Source organism: Alternaria hordeiaustralica (assembly GCF_023758085.1).
Source record: "Alternaria hordeiaustralica strain BMP 2776 chromosome Unknown scaffold_15, whole genome shotgun sequence".
Classification (NCBI taxonomy): Eukaryota; Fungi; Ascomycota; class Dothideomycetes; order Pleosporales; family Pleosporaceae; genus Alternaria; species Alternaria hordeiaustralica.
The window spans coordinates 246384-265852 of NW_026056787.1; the positions used below are offsets into that span (position 1 = coordinate 246384).

Genomic DNA, 19469 nt, shown 5'->3' on the forward strand with positions numbered 1-19469 from the left:
AGACTGTTCATCGATCCTGCGACATATCTCGAATGTCTCATCTGATGACTTAGATGCTCATGTTTCCTTCCTACATTTCCCAAATACCCTTCGTCCAAGATACGAGTTCAGCCTACCAAAGACATTCCGCCGCTTCGACACCTTGCTACCCTTCTCATCCGCGACAATAGTACCACTGCCTTTGCTGGCCCCTTCCGCATCAACTTTTTCTTCCTCTTCCTCCTCCTCCTCCTCCTCATACCTCCGCACCCTCGCTTCTTCCGCCTCGGCCTCCAGCCTTTCCATTTCCTCCCCCTCCTTCCTCTCCTTCTCCGCCCTGTCCCTAGCCCTCGCCGCCCTCTCCCTCAACATCTCCCTCTGAGCCTTCAAATGCGCTGCATAATCCTCTGCAACAGTCACACTAGTATCGTATCTCGCTGCTTCATCTGGGAAGTCCAATGGTTTGGCGTTGGACGGAAGGCCTAAACGTGCCATGTATTGCTCCCAGGACTCGGTGGTGGGACGTGGATCCGGTAGAGTTTGTGTGGGTTTGATGTCCGCGATGATATGGATTTGGAATGACATGGTTGTTGATGTATTGAGGGTATGTCAGGCAAGGTGTAATTGTGACCTTACGGGTTGGAGAAAAGGGAAGAGCCACTATAGTGTTTCAGTTGCGTGATAGACTTGGGAATACATGGCAGAGCGTTAATGTAGATTTCTTTGACCCCTTTCACCAAAGCGTACAAAGGCCTACATTTCTTTTTAGCGCAACACGCAATTCACTTCAGTGCCGAGAGAAACGTGAAGCTATTCCAACCCCGCTTGCTAGTGCACACACAGAGAGCGGTCGATCATGAACTAATTTTGGTATTTTACGTGTATACCCTTTACTGTACATGGTCAACTGAAGCCGCTGTACACAGAGCCCTGTCTAACCAAGGCAACCTCTTGTCGCATGGCTGACAGTTGCTGTGCAAGTCTCATATCACTAGTAAACACGTTTGAGCAAGTGGCCCTATCCACTGACAGTAGATCCTGAACACCAGACAAACACCCCGCCGGTAGTATCTTACAGCTTCATCAGTACTCCCATCAAATACCAAGCCGCTGGAACCGGGACGAAAGTCCAGAAATATCTAGGTGACATGTCAGCATACACGCAATGAGATCAGAGCGTTCAAAAGCATTCCACTAACTCGCAGAAGCCTCGTCAGCCACCCTATCCGAATGCCGTATGGTGCCTGTAAAACGCCCTGTACCACCAGCAAGCATGCCATCAAACTCAGCGGCGCGAGCTGCTTCAGCGTCTTCCCAGCCGGTTCTCAAGTCCCAGGCCGCATCCAGTGCAGCCAGCTCAGAAGGATCGATATCTTGCACAATGTCACCCAGGTGGCTCCACTTGGCGCTCAGCATAGCAGGCGCAAGAGCGACAATACGCTTGCTAAGCATCTGGTTGCGCCAGTGAGCAGCCATGCCAAGAGGATCGACATCAGATTGATCAAAGGATGAGCTGGACAGCTTAGCATAACCGCATGAAACAAACTCGATTGTTCGCAGTGAGGTAGTGCGCTCGCCGTCGGCCTTGGAATGCTCAGATCCGAAGTCGTAGAGGTTGGTGCCGGGTGATATTTGATCAATGATATCCATCCAAGAGCCTTCGCGGGGCTGTGCCTTGAGTACAGACTGTGCGTCACCTGGAGCTGGATTGTTTGCTAACGCAGGAAGAGGTTGAGGCTGCTGCCCTAGAATTAACTGCGTTTGCAATTGATGGACCTGTTGAGCGAGCTGGGCCACAGTGGCGAAATTGATATGCTGTTGAGCGATTGCCTGAACCTGCTGGTTCGGCTGCGCCTGTGGCTGCACAGGAGCTTGGGGTTGGCCTTGAGGTTGAACTTGAGCTGGTGTTTGTCCTTGACCTTGAGGTTGAGCTTGATTTTGTGGCTGTTGTCCTGGGTTGTTGGGCACCTGTCCGATCTGCTGTTGCAGTTGGTTATATAAGGCCGCTATATTGTTGTTTTGAAAACCTCCAGCGTGGGCCTGTAGGTGTTGAAGTTGCGTTTGAAGCGTCTGGATATAAGCCTGAAGGAACTGCTGCTGATTTGGCACTAATTGCGGACCTTGGGCACCGACAGCGCCAAATAGTGCACCTACCGGAAGATGAGGCGGCATTATATTGTGAAATACCGCTGGTTGGGGGTGTGGGTTGGCGTTAGGACGCAGCACGCCCGTAAGTGACACCGACTCCAATACCAAAGTCTGCAGCTTGTACTGATCGTGCATCTTGACGAATTCGCGCAAAGCTGGTGGCGTAATCCAGCAGTTGTTAAGCACGAGTTGTTCTACATGAGGGAACTGAAGCAAACCTGCCTTCATAAGAGCTGCATCAGTCGCGACCAGCACCGTAGGGTGGATAGAAGGAGGATTCTCTGAACGACCTCGTATATCCATTACGGGAGCAGGGAAAAGCAGTTTGTTCCTCGCGTATAGTCCCTCAGCATGTTCGCCTCCAGTGACAAAACCAACTTTCAGATGACGGATGTTCGCTCGACCAGCAACATGATGGCGGAGTAGGTCGAATAGTATACCATGGCTTTGCGTGGGGCTAATCTTTGGCGCGTCAACGAAGCCGGCCTCGTCCTTTTGCACAGTTCGCCAGCATGGGATCACCATGATAGTAACGTTGTGGAGTTCTGGTAGTGCGTCCCAGAAATCCGAACGATTTAGCATTGGAAGGTAACGATCGGAGAGCCCGGAAATGTTCAGCGTATGGACGTGTTCGAACGTGGTCGGGTTGTCGATGATAGAGAGCATGTACGAAGACATGAACGCTCGTTGGGCCCACTCAGTCTCCAATAGCCATTCTTTCTGCGCTTTGGTGAGCTTGGCGGGTATGACAGGGTTCACAAGGTGCGCTCCTTCCGATGGCATTTTACTCGATGAGAACAGAATACCTGTACCTGAAGGTGGTGGGGTTGACACAAAGCGCTCCAGAACATACGGGTCTTCGAAGCTATTAGGAACAGGGAGATCGCCGGGTTCATAAGGAGTAGCAGCATGGAGAAGCTGAGGATCCAAGTAGGGCATCTGTGGTTGCTCATCTGCAAGATTGTTGGCATCCTTCAGCTCGGCAAGAGGAAGTTGACCATCCATCCTGTATAGTGTGGCCAGTCTAACATCGCTACCAGCGTTCTGGTGGCATGATTCAATGTGATTCCAAAGTTCCTGTTGGGCCTGGGCTCTACGATCTGGGATGGCTTTGGCAGTGCCAAAGACGCGAGATGGCTTTTGCAAGACACGTGCTCGAATAGATCTGTCCGGTCCGTTCAGCCATCCTAAACCGCTATCAATGGAAAGCGCCAGTTCCCTGACACTTTTGAGCTCGGAAAATGCTGTTTTCATCCGCGGTGTTTCATCAGCGGCATTTTCGAGTCCAGCGACAGTATCGAAGCGACGATACTCTTCATGTGGCCAGTCGTAGTTACCCCAAAAGCTTGTCTTTTTCTCCGTCAGTGACTTGACGGGCGGCATGGAAAGCGATTCTTCGTTGACTTCAAAGCTCATGCCAAACTTCCTAATGTGTGTACCGAAGCCGCGGAAGACGTCGAGGCCATGGCCGTTGTACACTTCATCGCCGTTTGCGTTCTTCCATAAGTAGCTGGGTTGCTCGATTCGTGCGCGCTTTTTGCCCTTGAAGTCAGGCTTGTGCTCTTGTGCTAGCATGCCGTAGATCTCGGTATTGAAGGGAACAACCACTGTCCGGAAGATGACCTGCGAGACCGATTTGTTCATCTCGCGGCTTACAAGACGTAGGGATTTTATGTCGTCGCGGTTGAGGTGTTCCGCAATCATCTCTACAAGCTCAACCGGCAGCTTCCATTCCGGGCGCCCAACCGAAGGACTAGGAAGAGCGTCATGCGACGCCTCATTCCTTGCAGTCTTTACTGCCTTCTTTCCGCTTTTCTTAGAGGGGGGATGCTTTGGATCCTGATCAGATGCGAGCAGTTTGCTCTTGTCGAGCAGGTAGTATTTGGCGGGTAGTTTTGTGGAACTGCGGCATTCGGGCCAGATATCGTTCGCTTGAGGGTTGGGGCTGATGCTGTTGTATAGCATGGCACTGATGGCACCCCTGAAGTTCAGGACGTGTGCGATGGCCTTTCCTTCCGGGCCCTCATAGCTATCGCGCGAGCGCTTCGAAGGGCCGGGCATGGTGTGGTGATGTGAGTAGTTGAAGGGACGGTGGAGATTGTTGACGGGTGACGAGGGGCCTCCAAAGGGCGCTGGTGCACCAACTGGAATTCGGTCTGCGTCGTCGTCCCAGTCGCCGTCGGTGAAGTGAACGCGCCGGGAGTGGGCACCGGAATCACTTTCACTGTGATCGTATATGCCCGAATCGCCCAAATCCTCTTCTCCAAACCTCTCGGCGTCTTCCAACAGGTCCAAGTGCAAGGCAATCGCAAGCTCGTGGTCGTACGGATCTTCTGACATTGAGCCTTCGCCTTCGCCTTCACCTTCTGGTGCTTGAGGGGTCGGGTTGTACAGTGAGTGAGCGAAAGGAGGATGCCTTCGCCGTCCACGTGGGTCGAGGCGGTATCTGTATGGGCGGCCGCGTGACGAGGAGCCTCGGTGAGATGTCGCTCCTGGGTTTGCGAAATATTGATGAATGAGAGGCTGATATATGTTGGGCGGGTTGTTCGCGGCTTCGGGACGTGGGGAGGGCGTCGGGCTAGCAAAGAGGGTCGCGGGCTGTTGCACGTCAGCATATGGCAGGAGCGAAGGGGTAATAATGGCCTCATGCCTGCCAAAAGCAGATGTTGCTGTCGGCATGCACGTGCGGCGTGCCGTAACGGCGGAAGGTGCGTATGAGGTTTGCCGTACCTGGGCAGGAGCGTTTGTTTGGGTTCCGCTACTCTCACCTTCCGTATCCTGGGGCGCGGCTTCGTTCGAGCGCAATGCCCACCATGGCGTCAGCCTTTGGGCGATACTGCGCCTTCCTTCGTTGTTCGCCATGATCTCGTGACTGAGCGAGACCGCTCCTTGGCCGATCTACAACGTCTCGGGACTCCAGATAGCTTCCGAAGGGCACGCGGTATAGCGGTAATACAGCACTGCGCCCATTGAGCCGCGACGGCAGGCTACTGGGAACCGGCGGATATTTCTGTACCTGAGTGTCTATTAGTGAGATGACACAAAGAGATCAGTATGCATGTCGCGATGAGAGTGAGGTTCGGCACGGTGGTATGCGGTGGTGTTGCATGCTTCATTCACAAGCCCAAGCCCAAGAAGTTGTTTGTGCTGGAGCCGCAAACGCGCCCCGCCGAGCCCATGCACGATGTCATCCCGCTCTGCGAACCATCCCCAGGTCTCCGCATTTGCGCCACGGCCGACATTACCCCTGGCAGCAAGATCCTCTCTCAGTGCTACTAATGCTATAGCATCTTTACTGCTTACAGCTCTTTTCAGCATCGCGCCGTGCTGTTCACTGTGAATAACCCTGTCTTCTGCTCCTGCCCTGTGCCTCCGTGGGCGTCGATAGATCCGCACGCCCTGGCATCTATCTGTCAAATGCCAATTATCCATTGGGAGAATCTGTGCCTGAGAAGATTAGACAATTAGTAGTAAGAAAGAAAAGGAACTGGACTTTGCTCTAATCAGGCGTGCCATCGCCACCCTCACAGACCACGTGCGGAGCGCGGAAATCCGCTCCGCAAGGCTGCAGCATAAACCGCCTGCCCAGCGAGACATACGACCTTCACGTTCTCAACTACCAATGCCCAGCGCCAATTCGCAATCTGTTGAAACCATGGCATCTTCCAATAACGATTCACCACTTCTCGCCCTGCCGCGCGAGTTGCGCGACGAGATCCTTGGCTACCTGATCCTACCGCAGTACGTCTATACATCGACTTCGATAAAGGACACCCAGCATTTGTACAGATCGCGTCAAATACCCATGGATACCTATATCGATACACGTATCTATCTCCCTTCCCGTCCACCTCCAAACATCCTAGCAACGTGTCGGCAGCTACGAGAAGAGTGTCTAGAACACCGTCTTCTGCTGTCAAAGGTCACCCCAACAACGCCAGACTCGGAGGAGCAGCCCTTAAGTAATGTCGTGGCTGAGAGGCTCGGAACCGAATTTGCCGAAGCAGCAGAGCGTGCCTGCGACGATGACGCTCTGCGTATTACAGTGGAGGTCCAGCGCCAGCTACGCGGGGCTCACGGTTACTACGTCCCCACGCGCGAAGAGATGTCGCCTCGCTTCCTCGCACTACTTCCAATTATTGGTAGAACTAGGAAGCTTAGGCTTGCTATCTGGCCCGGATACGACTGGTGGAATGGTGGTCCACAGGTGTTTGTCGATAAACGCGGGAATGCTCGCGTCAACCCTGGTGAGGCAGCGAAGCCCAATGCTGCCTCAGTCGCCATTAGCCGGATCCTCCAGTACTTCCCTCACGTCGAAGAGCTCAGTGTGGATGTCCTCATGCAGGCATCCGATGGTGGTAGATGGGACTTGCCAGACAAGAAGTGGGAGAATGTTCAGCCCTGGCTGGATGCACCCGTTACGCCTGCAGTAGGAGAGACAGTGAGGAAAGTTAGTAGGAAGCTAACGGGCTTCTGGAAAACATCAGAACCGGAGCCCTTCTACATCCAGCACGAGATTCGTCAATCGGGTAATACTTGGAATGTCGACAAGAAGGGTGATATGGGCACCGTGAGTCGCTTTCGAGCCATACGTATTTGTTCGTCGCTTACAATTCCAGCCGACGATGAAGTCCTTCTGCGATACCGGCAATGAAGCCGACGCGGAATTTCTCAAGTCGCTCGTAATCGAAGAATCGTTCGTCCGAAATGATTAGAAGACATGAAGCTGAGGTCACGTCCAGACCCGCATAACGTCGGAAAATTACCGTAGCCCTACTCCTTAGTCCCACCGGCGTTTATATTGCCCTCATCAAGCATCGGCGAAATGTTTCAGGCGCACGGAATGACTTGTGGGGAAGCTTGACTTGACGGACAGGGGTCCACGCGCGCGGAGCATTCCCGACGCATCGCAAAATCGATGCACATCACGAAGAACATCGTCTTTCGACAACTAGCTGCTGATCAGCTTCTGAGGTTCTTCCGTCAGCTCCATCAATACTAAACTACCAGGCAAATCCACCAATGTGCCAAGTTGCCCTCCCACCTTTCTCGGATGATCGACAAGTCTACGGCCTGACCATGGGACACCCTTGACAGGAGTAGCGTCTTGTTCGGGAATAGCTTGCTTGACATGTTCATTCCTTCGAAACAACGGGGTCGACTACGAACACAGATACTCCGTGAGCACGTTCTCCTCTTTCTATTTCTTAGCTCGTACGATGTCTGACGTTGTACTTAAAGCCGATCCACATCTTCTCAAGTCTACAATACACAGTCCAGATAACAAATAAACTACTACGCTTCTTTCTACTACTAGCAACTGTCAATATGAAGTTCAGCGCACTCCTCATCGCCAGCACGGCATCTCTCGCCCTCGCGGTACCTACCGCTACCATCCAGAAGCGTGCAGACTACTGTGGCCAGTGGGACAGCGCCGTGACTGGTGACTACACCGTTTACAACAACCTCTGGGGCCAAGCCGACGCCACACCCGGCGGTTCCCAATGCACCGGCGTTGATGGTCTCAGTGGCAGGACCCTCAAGTGGCACACTTCATGGTCCTGGGCTGGCGGGTATGTACTTCTTTCTCTTTGACACCAAACTCATACTAACATCTCCTCCAGCCCCGGACACGTCAAGTCCTACGCCAACGTCGTAACAAAGATTACCCAGAAGGCCCTCTCATCCATCAAATCCCTCCCCTCAGTTTGGAAATGGTCCTACGCCGGCGACGACCTCATCGCAAACGTCTCCTACGACCTCTTCACCTCCTCCAAAGCTGGCGGTGACCCCGAGTACGAAATCATGATCTGGGTCGGTGCTCTCGGAGGCGCTGGTCCAATTTCCGCCACTGGCAGCCCCATTGCTACCGTCACTCTGGCTGGCAACAGCTGGAAGTTGTACAACGGCAAGAACGGCCAGATGAATGTGTTTAGCTTTGTTGCCGAGAAGCAGATTAACAGCTTCAATGGCGATTTGATGGAGTTTGTCAAGGAGGTTACTGGCAAGCATGGTATGCCCAGCAGCCAGATCTTGACAAGTGTTGGAGCTGGCACTGAGCCTTTCTCGGGTAGCAAGGCGAAGCTCACTGTCACTGAGTACAGCTTGAGCATGAGCTAGATAGCTTTTGCTCTTGGTCGGATTGATGCTGTGTAGATGCACGTCAGCCACACTTCTTGTATATACTTACGTCTCAATCTGCACATACTTCTCCTGCGCATTCTACAGTGTTCAAGACATTTCTTTGGCTCATTGCATTTCATTCTCCTGCGATATCTGCACTTGTGGCTGGACAAGAAGGATGGTATCGCGGGCCGCTCTTCCTTGTCTCGCTTCTGAGAACCGACGTTCCTGCTCCACGTTACACGAGGCAGCCACCGTTGACATCGTCTAACCTAACCCGGTGCGCAATGCGACAGCGTCACTGGAGGCCTTACAGGTAAGCTTCAACAAGCCTTAAGAAGCTCCTCAGCCAAGCTGCAGGTGGAGATGAAAGAACCATACCAGCGCTGATCATCAACCTCTTCCTGCAATACTCCAGCGATTTACATGAAGGAATACAAAAACATGGCACCCAAAATCGCAATCATCGGCGCAGGCCCCGGCGGCTGCATGCTCGCACGCCTATTACTCACCCAATGCGACTGCAGCACCACCATCTTCGAAGCAGAAGCTTCCATCAATTACCGTTCGCAAGGCGGCACCTTGGACTTGCGCGCCAACACAGGTCTCGCTGCAATAAAACTAGCAGGCCTATGGGACGAGTTCCAAAAGTATGCTCGCTACGACGGCGAGAGTCTGCTTGTCACCGATAAAAACCTCACGACATGGTTGAGAAGAGGTGGACGCAAGACAGCAGACGGGAAGCTGAGCCCAGGAGACGCACCAGAAATCGATCGTGCAGATCTGAGGAGAATGCTCATGGAGAGTTTACCCCATGACACCGTTCGCTGGGGCTACAAGCTCTCGCGCGTCGAAGAAAGCAGTTCAGGACTAAGTCTGTGTTTTGCGAACGGCGAGGTGCTAGACGGCTTCGACTTGATCGTAGGTTGCGACGGCGCTTTCAGCAAGACACGCAATCTCTTGACATCAGAGAAGCCGTACTACGCCGGCCTAGGCGGCTGGACAATGTACATACCCTCCGCCTCAACCGCCGCACCAGACCTATACGATCTCGTCAACAGAGGCAGCGTCTTCGCCTACTCGGACGGAAAATCCCTCTCCATACAACAACTCTCCGACTCCTCCATCTACGTCGCCTACTACGGCCAGCACCCAGAGGACTTTTCCCAAACGTGCGGTTTCGACGCCCAGAACGACATCGAAGCAGCGAAATCAGTACTGAGAAAGGAGTTGCACGACTGGGCACCGCAGCTCCTCAACGCTGTCGACAAAGCGACAACAGGACTCGTATGGAGAAACCTATACCAAGTCCCCGTAGGCTTCACCTGGCCACACAGACCCGGCATCACGCTCCTAGGCGACGCAGCGCACGTCATGACGCCGTTTGCGGGTATTGGCGTTAACACGGCGTTTTACGATGCCATGATTCTCACGGAGCAGATTGTTGCGTACAGTTCATCTAGCTCTGCCGGCTTAGGTGTTAATGGGGTGGAGGCGCTGGGACGGTATGTAGAGGGGTATGAGAAGGCGTTGTTTAGGCATGCGCATGCTGCGCAGCGGCGTACCGAGGGCGCGAAGAATGCGATGTTGTTTACGCCTGGGGCGCCGCGGACGAGTATTGAGTCGTGGGTGCTTTGGCAGGCGGAGGAGCAGGTGCCGAGGTGGGGGAGGGGGGTTGTTAGGGTGGTTGTGTATGTGGGGTATTGCGTTTATAAACTGTTTGTGTAGTAATTGACAATGACAGCCAAAAGACGCATGCTCTTCTTGCTGGTGTTGGTCTTATCTGCACGGGCATAGGAATGATAGAGGAAGGCGCGGGTATCGTTTCGGAGCATGCTCACTGCCTGCTCCGAAAGGAAACCTCGCGGAGCTTTCTGCTCCGACCTTCGACACCGCTTGAATGTTCCGCGTCCTAGCCATCACTTATCGAGACACTACCTCGGTAGACACCATTTTTATCGATTCCGATCTACTGATGCACCTGCTTCATTCATCCAAGTCGACCCAGCGAAGTATTGCTGAATCTTCCTTTTTCTAGTGCAAGCTACCCGCTTCGGCTCATAGTGACCAATAGCCGCAGAGCACCCATACATGTGCGTCGCGCCGTACTGCATCTCAACGATAGCCCGGGAACGTAGCAAATCAGATAAGCTGTATTTCTGCTGATGACGACTAACTACTAGGTTGCATCTTCAACTTTCCTACTTGCGATGTTCGCCCCGCTACCGTTAATCCCACCATCCCGTGTCAACGCTACCGACATGGCAGCATGCTGGCTCCACGAGCTGTGATTGAAGGGTTGCATTCCGTGAACGTCTGTTCCTGCAGGCATGACGCAGCAGAGATGCAGAAAAGTCCAGGCGTAGCTTGCCTAGAGTCCTGAAGCTTAAAAATGGCTCAATCTTCTCGAAAGCTACAAAAAGGCCCGGGGAGCCGGTAGCTTTGGGCTGGCAAGTTCGATCGGCGTCCTCCAGCAGCCGTTTGTCAATATGAAGCTTCAATACCTTGCGTTGCTGCCATTGGCATCTATCGCCAGCGCTAGCTGGTCGAAGAACATCAACTACCGCTCGCCTTCGGAGCACCACCCTGCCCTGGGTGTCTCAATCCACAAGGTTGTCAAGAGGAACGATCCAGCAAGCACCTATGCTGCCTCCAGCTTGAACTTCACCCATGGTGTCGCTTCAGGCGACCCATACCCCAACAGCGTCATCCTCTGGACCCGCGTCGCTCCTCAAAGCGACAACTCGCAGTCCAATGTCACGGTCACCGGCTACGCACCTCTTTTCGACCACGACAACGAGAAGTACGTCCAAGTTTCCAAGGCGCCGGTATGCGTAGAATACAAGGTCTACGACAACAAGAACTGCTCCACAGTCGTCGACTCCGGTAAGGTGTTCACGAGCTCTGATGTAGATTTTACCGTCAAGGTCGAGGCCAGGAACTTGAAGCCGTACACGAATTACTACTACCAGTTCAACGTGTGCGGTTCGGAGAACAAGAGTCCTCTCGGACGTACAAAGACCACGCCAAATGCGGACGACGATATCACCGATGTCAGCATCGCTGTGTACAGCTGTGCAAACTACCCATTTGGTTTCTTCAACGCCTACGGAAATACCGTTCGCAAGGTGCGTGCTGAAGACTGGTCATATCTTCTACTGAGCTAATCGTCGAACTAGGACTCTGTTGATTACGTCGTTCATCTCGGTGACTACATCTACGAATACAAGAATGGAGATTACGGCTGGGGCAACTCGCTTGGCCGCATTCCTCAACCAGATCGTGAGATCTTTACTCTTTACGACTACCGAAAGAGGCTCGCGACTTACCGTACCGACCTTGATCTCGTTGCTAGTCATGAGCAGTTCCCATGGATTCCTGTTTGGGACGATCACGAGGTTGCTGACAACACCTACCGTGACGGCATGTCTGAGCTCAATAACACTGAAGACTCTTTCCTCCGCGACGGTGGTGTCTCAGTCGACCAGCGCAAGATGAATGCTGTTCGCGCTTACTTCGAGTGGATGCCCATTCGTCAAGTCGACATGGATGACAACCTCAGGATCTGGCGTTCTTTCTCCATCGGAAAGCTTGTCGACTTGATGATGCTCGACACCCGTCAATACGATCGCTCCATCACCGATCTCTACTGGAACACAGACTACGTCCACGACATCTCCAACGATGCCGGCCGCTCTCTGATGGGCTCCCGTCAAGAGAACTGGTTCTACCGCAGTCTTTCCGAGTCTTCCGAGCGTGGCACAACATGGCGTATCGTCGGATCTCAAATCGTCTTCTCGCGCGTCAACCAATCCGCTGCCTACGGAGAAGACAACCCGCTGAACTACGATGCATGGGATGGTTACCAATCGAACAAGAACCGCACGCTTAACCACTTGTACAGCAACAACATCAACAACAACATCTTCCTCGCAGGTGACAGCCATGCATCCTGGGTCAGCGACCTCATCTGGCTCGATGAGAAGGAATACGACTCCAGCACCGGCGCCGGCAGCATCGGTGTCGAGTTCGCCGGCTCAGCAGTCACATCCCCCTGCCCCTACGGCGCGAACATCACGCTCGCGACCGCCAACAACTACTCCTCCATCATCCAGTCCTCCAACGCTGAGCTCCAGTGGCAGGACCTTTACTACCGTGGCTACTTTGAGCTGCACTTCACCCACGACGAGATGACCGCTAACTTCTTCGGCCTGCCGACTGTTGTTACGCGCAACGGCTGGGAGATTCCCATTGCCAACTTTACGGTCAAGAGCGGTGAGAATAGGCTGCAGAGACCTGTTGCTGGTGGTATGGTAGAGAGTGGAAGTTTGAAGGGCGGAAAGACAATGCAGACGAACTTGACTATTGATACCAACAATGGTACATGGTTCGTTAGTCAGGCAAACTTGTCGGTTTTGTAGATACAACGTGGGTAGCTGAGGGTGCATGCCCACTAATGCAAGCCGTCATGCGTGTAGCCACAACGTTCCAGCCTTGGCTATCACAGTATATCAATACCACACTACTTGATATTACTATGACAGTTTTGTTGAGGTGCTGAATACTTGATGTACGTGAGCGATCATGGTCTTGCTTGTGGCGTGTGCCTCTGTTAGACTTGTCGCTACCCTTGCTACCATCTTCCTCATCTCTACCTAGAGTGTATCTACCAGATGTTTTTGCTGACGCAATTCGCCGATTCAGAGAGCACTCCGGCTCTAGTGGGTATTGCAGAGGTCGTTTGCAGATTCTGTAGTGGCATTCGTTCAACATTTGTCTAGGTAGGTATATTTGGAGTATTTGTTGCACAGGATATCATCTTAGGGGTTATATTTTCTACAATCCCCACGTATCTGTGCCATTTGTCTCTACACAACTCTACAGCTAATGCTTTCCCATCACCTCCTTGGTGGCAAAATATCCCCACGCCTTGGCTCACGTACAGCGACAGCTTTGAAGATCCTCGAACGCGCCTGCACATTTGCGCACGTATCGAGCTTGATGGTCAAGCATTTTGCTTCTGGGCAGCACAAATTAGTCACACACCACTCATTGGTCCCACAATCTGCACTAGATGCACAGCTTACGACCTGGTCGCAGCTCTGGACATATGCGGTAGTGTCCGCGCAAGCAACGTCACCCTCGGTGTTGGTCAAACACCCGCAGGAATAATCGGATGTGCAATAGAAACCCACGTCGCAGACGAGAGGTTTAACGCCCCCGGCGCAAGTTGTTTGCTTGGGTGGGGCACAGTAGGTAGAGGTCGCGGTCTGAGTTATGGTCGTTGTGGAGGTCGGTTGGGCGAGGGTGAGCGTGGTTTGGATGGTGACTATGACGGTGTTTGGGAGTGTAACAGTTGATATGGGTACGTTTGTAATGACTACAGTGGCAGTCGTAGAAAGTGTTGGGCGAGTGGTTATTGTTGAGGTGCTGCAGCCGGGTGTAGTCTCGATGCAGGAGCAGAGAGTCTTGACGAAGGAGGCAGCTTGCTTTTGGAGCGAGGAGAAAATTGGAGCAAGCTTGTCTTTGTCTTTGTTGTTGTTGCGTGGAACAATGCCTGGAGCACACGTTGTTATGGTTGTGGCAACTGTACTTGTCTCCGTCAGGGTGGTGGGTTCTGGAGTACTGTGTGTGGTTGAGGTTAGTGAAGAGGGGACGTTGATAAATCTAAAGTGTTAGACTTACATAATATTGTAAAAAGTAACCGTGAGACCGTCGCCTGTGGTTAGGGGTATCGTGACCGTAACTGGTTCAGTAGTCGCTGTTGCCGAAATAGTTGTGGTTGAGGGGATGGTAGTCGTGAAGAAGCATGTTGGACGAGGAATCGGGTACTTTGAAGTGCAGAACGACTGCGCACCTGGATGCTTTGCAAGCGGTGTAAAGAATGCAAAAGGCAGCTTGGAGCAGTACGCAGCAGTCGCACTTGCCCTAAAGAAAAGCAGTGCAAATGCGAAGACGGTGTAGAAAGTAGAACCCATTGCTGGAGAATCAATCTGGCAGACTGAAGACGACTCGAAGAACCGAACGCTTGCTCATTTATCAATCATTGCTCGGCTTAGCTGTCACCACACTGCAAGACTGTATTGTGAGAGGCGTTTTGTGGCGGGCTGAAGCGCGACTCTCTCCAGCTTACCCCTGCTAAACATATTTGTTGTGGTCGATATTTCCAGTATGAATGTGTATCAGCCCCTACGTTAATCTTCATCGGGCTCACGAAGTCGTTCGAACAGGCTGGCGCTCTTGAACATACAGCTGAGCCCGTTGTCTCTGCTGATCGAGGCGAAGGCGAAGGCAAAGCGTGGGAGGAAAGGCAGTTCTTGGATCGCGAAACAGCGTGTTGTAACAACAGACTACCCCGCAACCTAGGTGACCGACATTATCGAAAGAAGATGTGGCTTGGCTGGACGTGTGCTCGTTTCCCGATTAGAACTGTGGCGCACCACGATGTTTCCGTGTACGGTTACGGCCAGGGCCAGATGGGCGGTGGACAACTACCTAGGTAAGGGCATGACTTAGTGAACTTTCTGAGTCGGTGTCGTTGTAGCAAAGCGAAGACAAGTCAGACAAAAAAAGAGAATCTAGGTCGCAGTAGGATGGATCTTCATGCATGGCCAGGTCGAGAGTGCGGGGTCATGGGTGGCCTGAAAGTATTGATGGTCTCAACAAGAAGCTCGAGTGAGTTGACCAGAAGGCCATTATGGTCTTCGTGACTATTAGGGCTACGTTAGCATCATACAGATTAATGTGTGAGGCGGATAGATTGAGCACTCGAATGGAGTGGTGGAAGAAAGGAAAATTGCAAGTTGTTCATCGGCATTGCGATAGCCAAACGCAAACCAGAACTATCGCCCAGTAGACCATCAAACTTGTGGGAGGGGCGTTTCTATATTAGTTACCGCTCCGATCGAGCAATCGTATACAGTCTTATAATCGCTACTATAGGTGAGGAAGTCTATTCATAAAGGTAGAGCTTAGAGTCGATTGCCACCCCTGCGACTCAGTCGTATACCCTATGACTGTCAGTCAATGAAATTTCGCCATTGGGCCACGATATCCACAGCGTGCAATTCATTGCATTGCGCATTCTTATTTAGCGACAGCTACAATGCCAAAGAGACTGCTTCCGTCCGTGTGAACATATCGAACGGAAAGAGATTCGATATGAATCAACGCCAAGACGTGGATTCTTTCCACTTGCACGGAGGGGAACTCCATGTGCTACACAGCGAGATCAACGATGTCTCAGCAGATGCAGAAGTTGACGAGGGTGACAAAATTCCGCGATCAAAGTCTCCAAGGTATTCGTCTGGTCTTGAAACAGTGGCATTGGATTGGAAGAAGTAATATCCAAAGTATTCGAGGGCTGCAAGTATATCTGCTGGTGTTCCGTCGACGGAGGATGCGTTTGCGTGGACTGGTTGTATCTCCAGAGCCCGAGGGTACTTGGCAGTATCGAGAAAGAATGAAGCGTTTTGCTGATACATGTCGTACATAACGGAAGCCAGACGCACATTACACAACTGTGTGGTCATCATCGCGCGGCATTGCGAATCTGTTTCTTTGGCATAAAGCAGCCGCATGTTCATGACTGGAAGGCCAGCGTCGTCTGCCCCTCGATTGAAGTCAATCTGAAAAAGCGACTGGGGGTTTTGGGAGACTTCTCTGAGGTCGATGACATAGTCGGTAGATGAGCACTCAATGGTCACCCCTGCACCGCTAACAGGCCCGGTACAAGTGCCGTCACATATATCAACAGTCTCGATATCTGCGTATGTATACCACTGCTTCAAGACTCTATCGAAGTCTGCAGTAGCGAAGAGCGCAGCAGGTGCTGCGCGGTCCACCGTGCCAGCCCATCCTTCCGGAATCTCATGCGGAAGCGTCCAGGAATTGGGGTACGCCACAGCTTGATCTGAGGGGACTGACTTGATAGACCTCTGCAGTAATGGCGCGTCATATATCCTGATCACGGAGGCGACCGCCAAGACTGCAAACAGCCGCTGCGTATCAAAGCCGACTTTTAGGGCTCTCCAAGTTTCTTTGAGGCCATTCCATTTGAGGTAATGGAGTGTTTGCAGCGTGGCACCGTCCTGGAACGCGCGCCACCACGCAATGTTCAGGCTATCAGCGAGGATGAAGAACTCAAACGTGTTAAACAACGTTACAAGTAGAGATATGAGAACCGAGGGCTGTACAGCCGGTAGGCGAGGAATCCATGTGCCGACACTGCGACCGTCTGAACGGTAGACAACAAGTATCAGGCCAATCAAACAGATGAGACAGACGGCGAAGAATGCGAAGGAGAGCTTGGGGGTAGCTGTGCTCTTTTTCTGCGGCGTTTTGGTAGTCGAGCCGTTCCTTCTCGGGGGCTGTGGCGTTGCATCGCGTTCCGCTGAAGACGGCAGAGCTTTTGGTTCGGAATTCGTCATAGGGTACTCAACAATGCGAAGCGATATCTGATAGTGACAAGAGTATCGCGTGTTCTGAACTGCAGAGTAGGACGCGATAGCCTTATACATACCAGCGAGGCTCTCGCAAGCAATATGGAGTACGCTATCTCGTCTGCATTCGCCTGATTGTGCCTAAAAAAATTGATGCCGCCACCACCGGAAATGATGCTATAAGCGTCCAGCAGAACAGCCAGCTGATATCTGTCATTGACTGGCCCCGTCGCTTGCGTGGTATGGGTCAGCATATCTCAGCCTTGTCAGAGGGGCCCTCAGGATGGCCAACCCCCTCTTGTGGAGCTGAAAACTCGGGTGGGGTGTTGCTTTTTGCTTTTAGTATCGACGGCTGCCAATTTTGCTTGACGAACCCTGCGTATGGTCTTCTTCTTTCCGTCGTCGGTATAAATCATCAAGTATTTTAACTTAAATAAGACGAGTCGAGCTTCTCTCAGTGACTATAGCACACGATGGTGCGAAATTATGGGTGCGTAGTCAGTCCATTCTCATGGTGATGAAAACGCGTAAAGGCCTCCCAACAAATGAAAGCCGGCGGTTAGATGACCGTTTGCGACAGCGTCGTGCTGCGAACTGGAAGAATCGACATGCGGGGCGACCTTGAAATTGTTCAGCTGATGGAATGTGCGTCTCGAATGAGTTCGTTTTGGCGATAACGCAAGCCACTGGGGTGACTAGCGAATCGGTGTAGGCAGTACCCGAGACCACTTCATCTTTATCATAAACTCAGCCTTGTCTTTGAATCATTTCATATCCATCTTAGCTTGCGATGGTTGAGGTTTGTGTCTGTCGAAGCCTTCTCGCGGCGCCACTGCTTGCTTCGTTAGGAGTCCCATGTACGTGCGCTCTATGTAAGTCTTGTGCAAAAGTTCTGAACGCGAGAGCGTATGTTTCTCAGCCTGAGACGCGAGGTGGAAGTAAGCGTTGCGTTGGCGGTCCACAACTGGCTCGTCAACACTTGTTAGTTCCGCGGTACGTTGAAGATGTTGCGAGGTCCCTCATGGGACTATGCTGTTGCTGCCCAAGTCGGGCGCTTCAGAGCGTGAGGTGCAAGGCTGAAGCGGGGAAGCAAAGCGCATCCATAACCCTCCCAAGACTTTGCACCGTACCTTAGCGCGTTCATTCATTTCATTCAGCGCACGCCGAAACTGTTTCCCGATTCCAGTCATCGGAAGGCTCTAGCAACTCTGAAATGCATAACTGCCACTGAAAGAACCATGGATGTAACTCGACGACACAATCTCAGCATCGGAATTACGTATGCAGTCCGTCATCTTGAGACGATTCTGTTAGTCTATAAGTTCAGAGATCCAGATACCTGCAGTCTTCACCCATCTGGTAAGACCCTGGTCTGTTGGGACATTGGTTTGCTTCCAATCTGATGCCGATAGGCGACGAGCTCGAAAGACGCAGGGTCAATGTCAAGACAACATTGCAGGCCATCAACTCATATTTGAAGATCTACGCAGGGACCCAAATCGGCGGCGATGCCCTTGTATACATCTACCGAACTGACCATCTCATGGAGAGAATCATCGACCCGACTAAAGGTTGGAGCAGAGATGGTTTATCCAGACGTACTGTAGCTGCCAAGCTCCTCGATGATATGGAGCACGATCTCGACACGATGAAGCCGGAACCGACTCAGCTTGCTCCAGCCATGAATCAGAATTATTGGACATGGGACGCGGGTCGTAAGCAATGGTATCACTACGATAGCGCAGATCGAACGTTCAAGTATCATGGCGGATTGTGGCTGAGACTAGACGGATCAAAAACGAGCCACGAAAAGGAGGACGAGTTGTTGAAGGCTCACAACCTGGCAGCTCAACGTCCACAGGGCTGTCAGGATAGTAATCTCTCGACTACAGCTTCGTTGGACCCGGTTCCAATCGATCGAGGTGAGGACGCAGGACTGAAGTGACTACGTTGTGGTATTTGGATATTTCCCAGCGTGGGCTTTCATGGTATAAGTGCGATCATTATGCCTTCGACCCGACCAGCTCAGCTGTGCGCTTTCGAACGTGATGCGTGTGCATCGAAAGGAGTGGAGAGGTTTGTATTGTGTAGAGGTATCGAATTTGTTTTGCGAATCGCTTTCCGTAACGCCGTATCTAGTGCTGTTATGTATGTACATAGCATGATCATACAAGTGTGCCGTCTGGCTCGCCCGGTAGCCGCTTGACACGCCTCTGCTCCCAGTCGTCTATGTCTTTCGCCTGTAATCTCTGCGCGATTGTCAGTCCAGCCCTTACCAATCATCTTACTTCCTTGTATACGTACGTAATACTCATCCTTCATGTTCACCTTCCTCCGCTCTCCTCTCAGGCCCATAGCCTGTTCATGTGTGATTTGCTGGTTCTTGCGATCGTATCGCTCGTATCGCAGCGCGGTGGCGGGAGTCAACATGAACGACCCGAGAAGTATCGTAGACAGGAACGGTAGGCCGAAGAGTAGGAAGGGGTGCTTTTGGAGCGACTTTCGGTACTTCGCGGCGAGCGAGTTGGGGAGTGTGGCGCTGAAGGATTTGGAGGTGAAGGGGCCAGGCATGGCTGCGGTCTAGGGCGTGCTCGACCCAAAATTATGCAATATGGGTGTTGGTATGCGTGCTTGACGTATATACCGTTCGGGGTTGCAGGCGCAGTGCTTTGGGTGAGGGTGGTTCGATGCTTCCATATCGAATTGCGGAGTACCTAGCGCTCTTTCCCGAGATCGGGCTTAGCGCGGTCCCGTGACTACGTGATTTCGCGTCCATGT

General features: G+C 52.3%; 6 protein-coding genes across 6 annotated transcripts; 4 read left to right on the plus strand and 2 right to left on the minus strand.

Moving 5' to 3' along the window:
* Positions 1-1173: 1173 nt before the first annotated feature.
* Positions 1174-4742, minus strand: J4E84_007139 (uncharacterized protein; the record flags this gene model as incomplete). The annotated part of the gene is made up of 2 exons (XM_049389725.1): positions 1174-4573; positions 4735-4742. The coding sequence occupies 2 exons, from the start codon at positions 4740-4742 to the stop codon at positions 1174-1176; spliced, it is 3408 nt and encodes a 1135-aa protein (XP_049242469.1).
* Positions 4743-5782: 1040 nt separating this feature from the next.
* On the plus strand, positions 5783-6842 carry J4E84_007140 (uncharacterized protein; the record flags this gene model as incomplete). Its single annotated transcript, XM_049389726.1, has 2 exons — positions 5783-6697; positions 6747-6842. 2 exons carry the CDS (start codon positions 5783-5785, stop codon positions 6840-6842), a joined length of 1011 nt encoding a protein of 336 aa, XP_049242470.1.
* Positions 6843-7455: 613 nt separating this feature from the next.
* Positions 7456-8247, plus strand: J4E84_007141 (uncharacterized protein; the record flags this gene model as incomplete). Its single annotated transcript, XM_049389727.1, has 2 exons — positions 7456-7700; positions 7752-8247. The coding sequence occupies 2 exons, from the start codon at positions 7456-7458 to the stop codon at positions 8245-8247; spliced, it is 741 nt and encodes a 246-aa protein (XP_049242471.1).
* Positions 8248-8694: 447 nt separating this feature from the next.
* On the plus strand, positions 8695-9978 carry J4E84_007142 (uncharacterized protein; the record flags this gene model as incomplete). Its single annotated transcript, XM_049389728.1, has 1 exon — positions 8695-9978. The coding sequence occupies one exon, from the start codon at positions 8695-8697 to the stop codon at positions 9976-9978; it is 1284 nt and encodes a 427-aa protein (XP_049242472.1).
* Positions 9979-10739: 761 nt separating this feature from the next.
* On the plus strand, positions 10740-12671 carry J4E84_007143 (uncharacterized protein; the record flags this gene model as incomplete). The annotated part of the gene is made up of 2 exons (XM_049389729.1): positions 10740-11378; positions 11430-12671. 2 exons carry the CDS (start codon positions 10740-10742, stop codon positions 12669-12671), a joined length of 1881 nt encoding a protein of 626 aa, XP_049242473.1.
* A 6185-nt stretch (positions 12672-18856) lies between these two features.
* On the minus strand, positions 18857-19262 carry COX16 (Cytochrome oxidase assembly; the record flags this gene model as incomplete). The annotated part of the gene is made up of 2 exons (XM_049389730.1): positions 18857-18940; positions 18996-19262. 2 exons carry the CDS (start codon positions 19260-19262, stop codon positions 18857-18859), a joined length of 351 nt encoding a protein of 116 aa, XP_049242474.1.
* Positions 19263-19469: the final 207 nt, after the last annotated feature.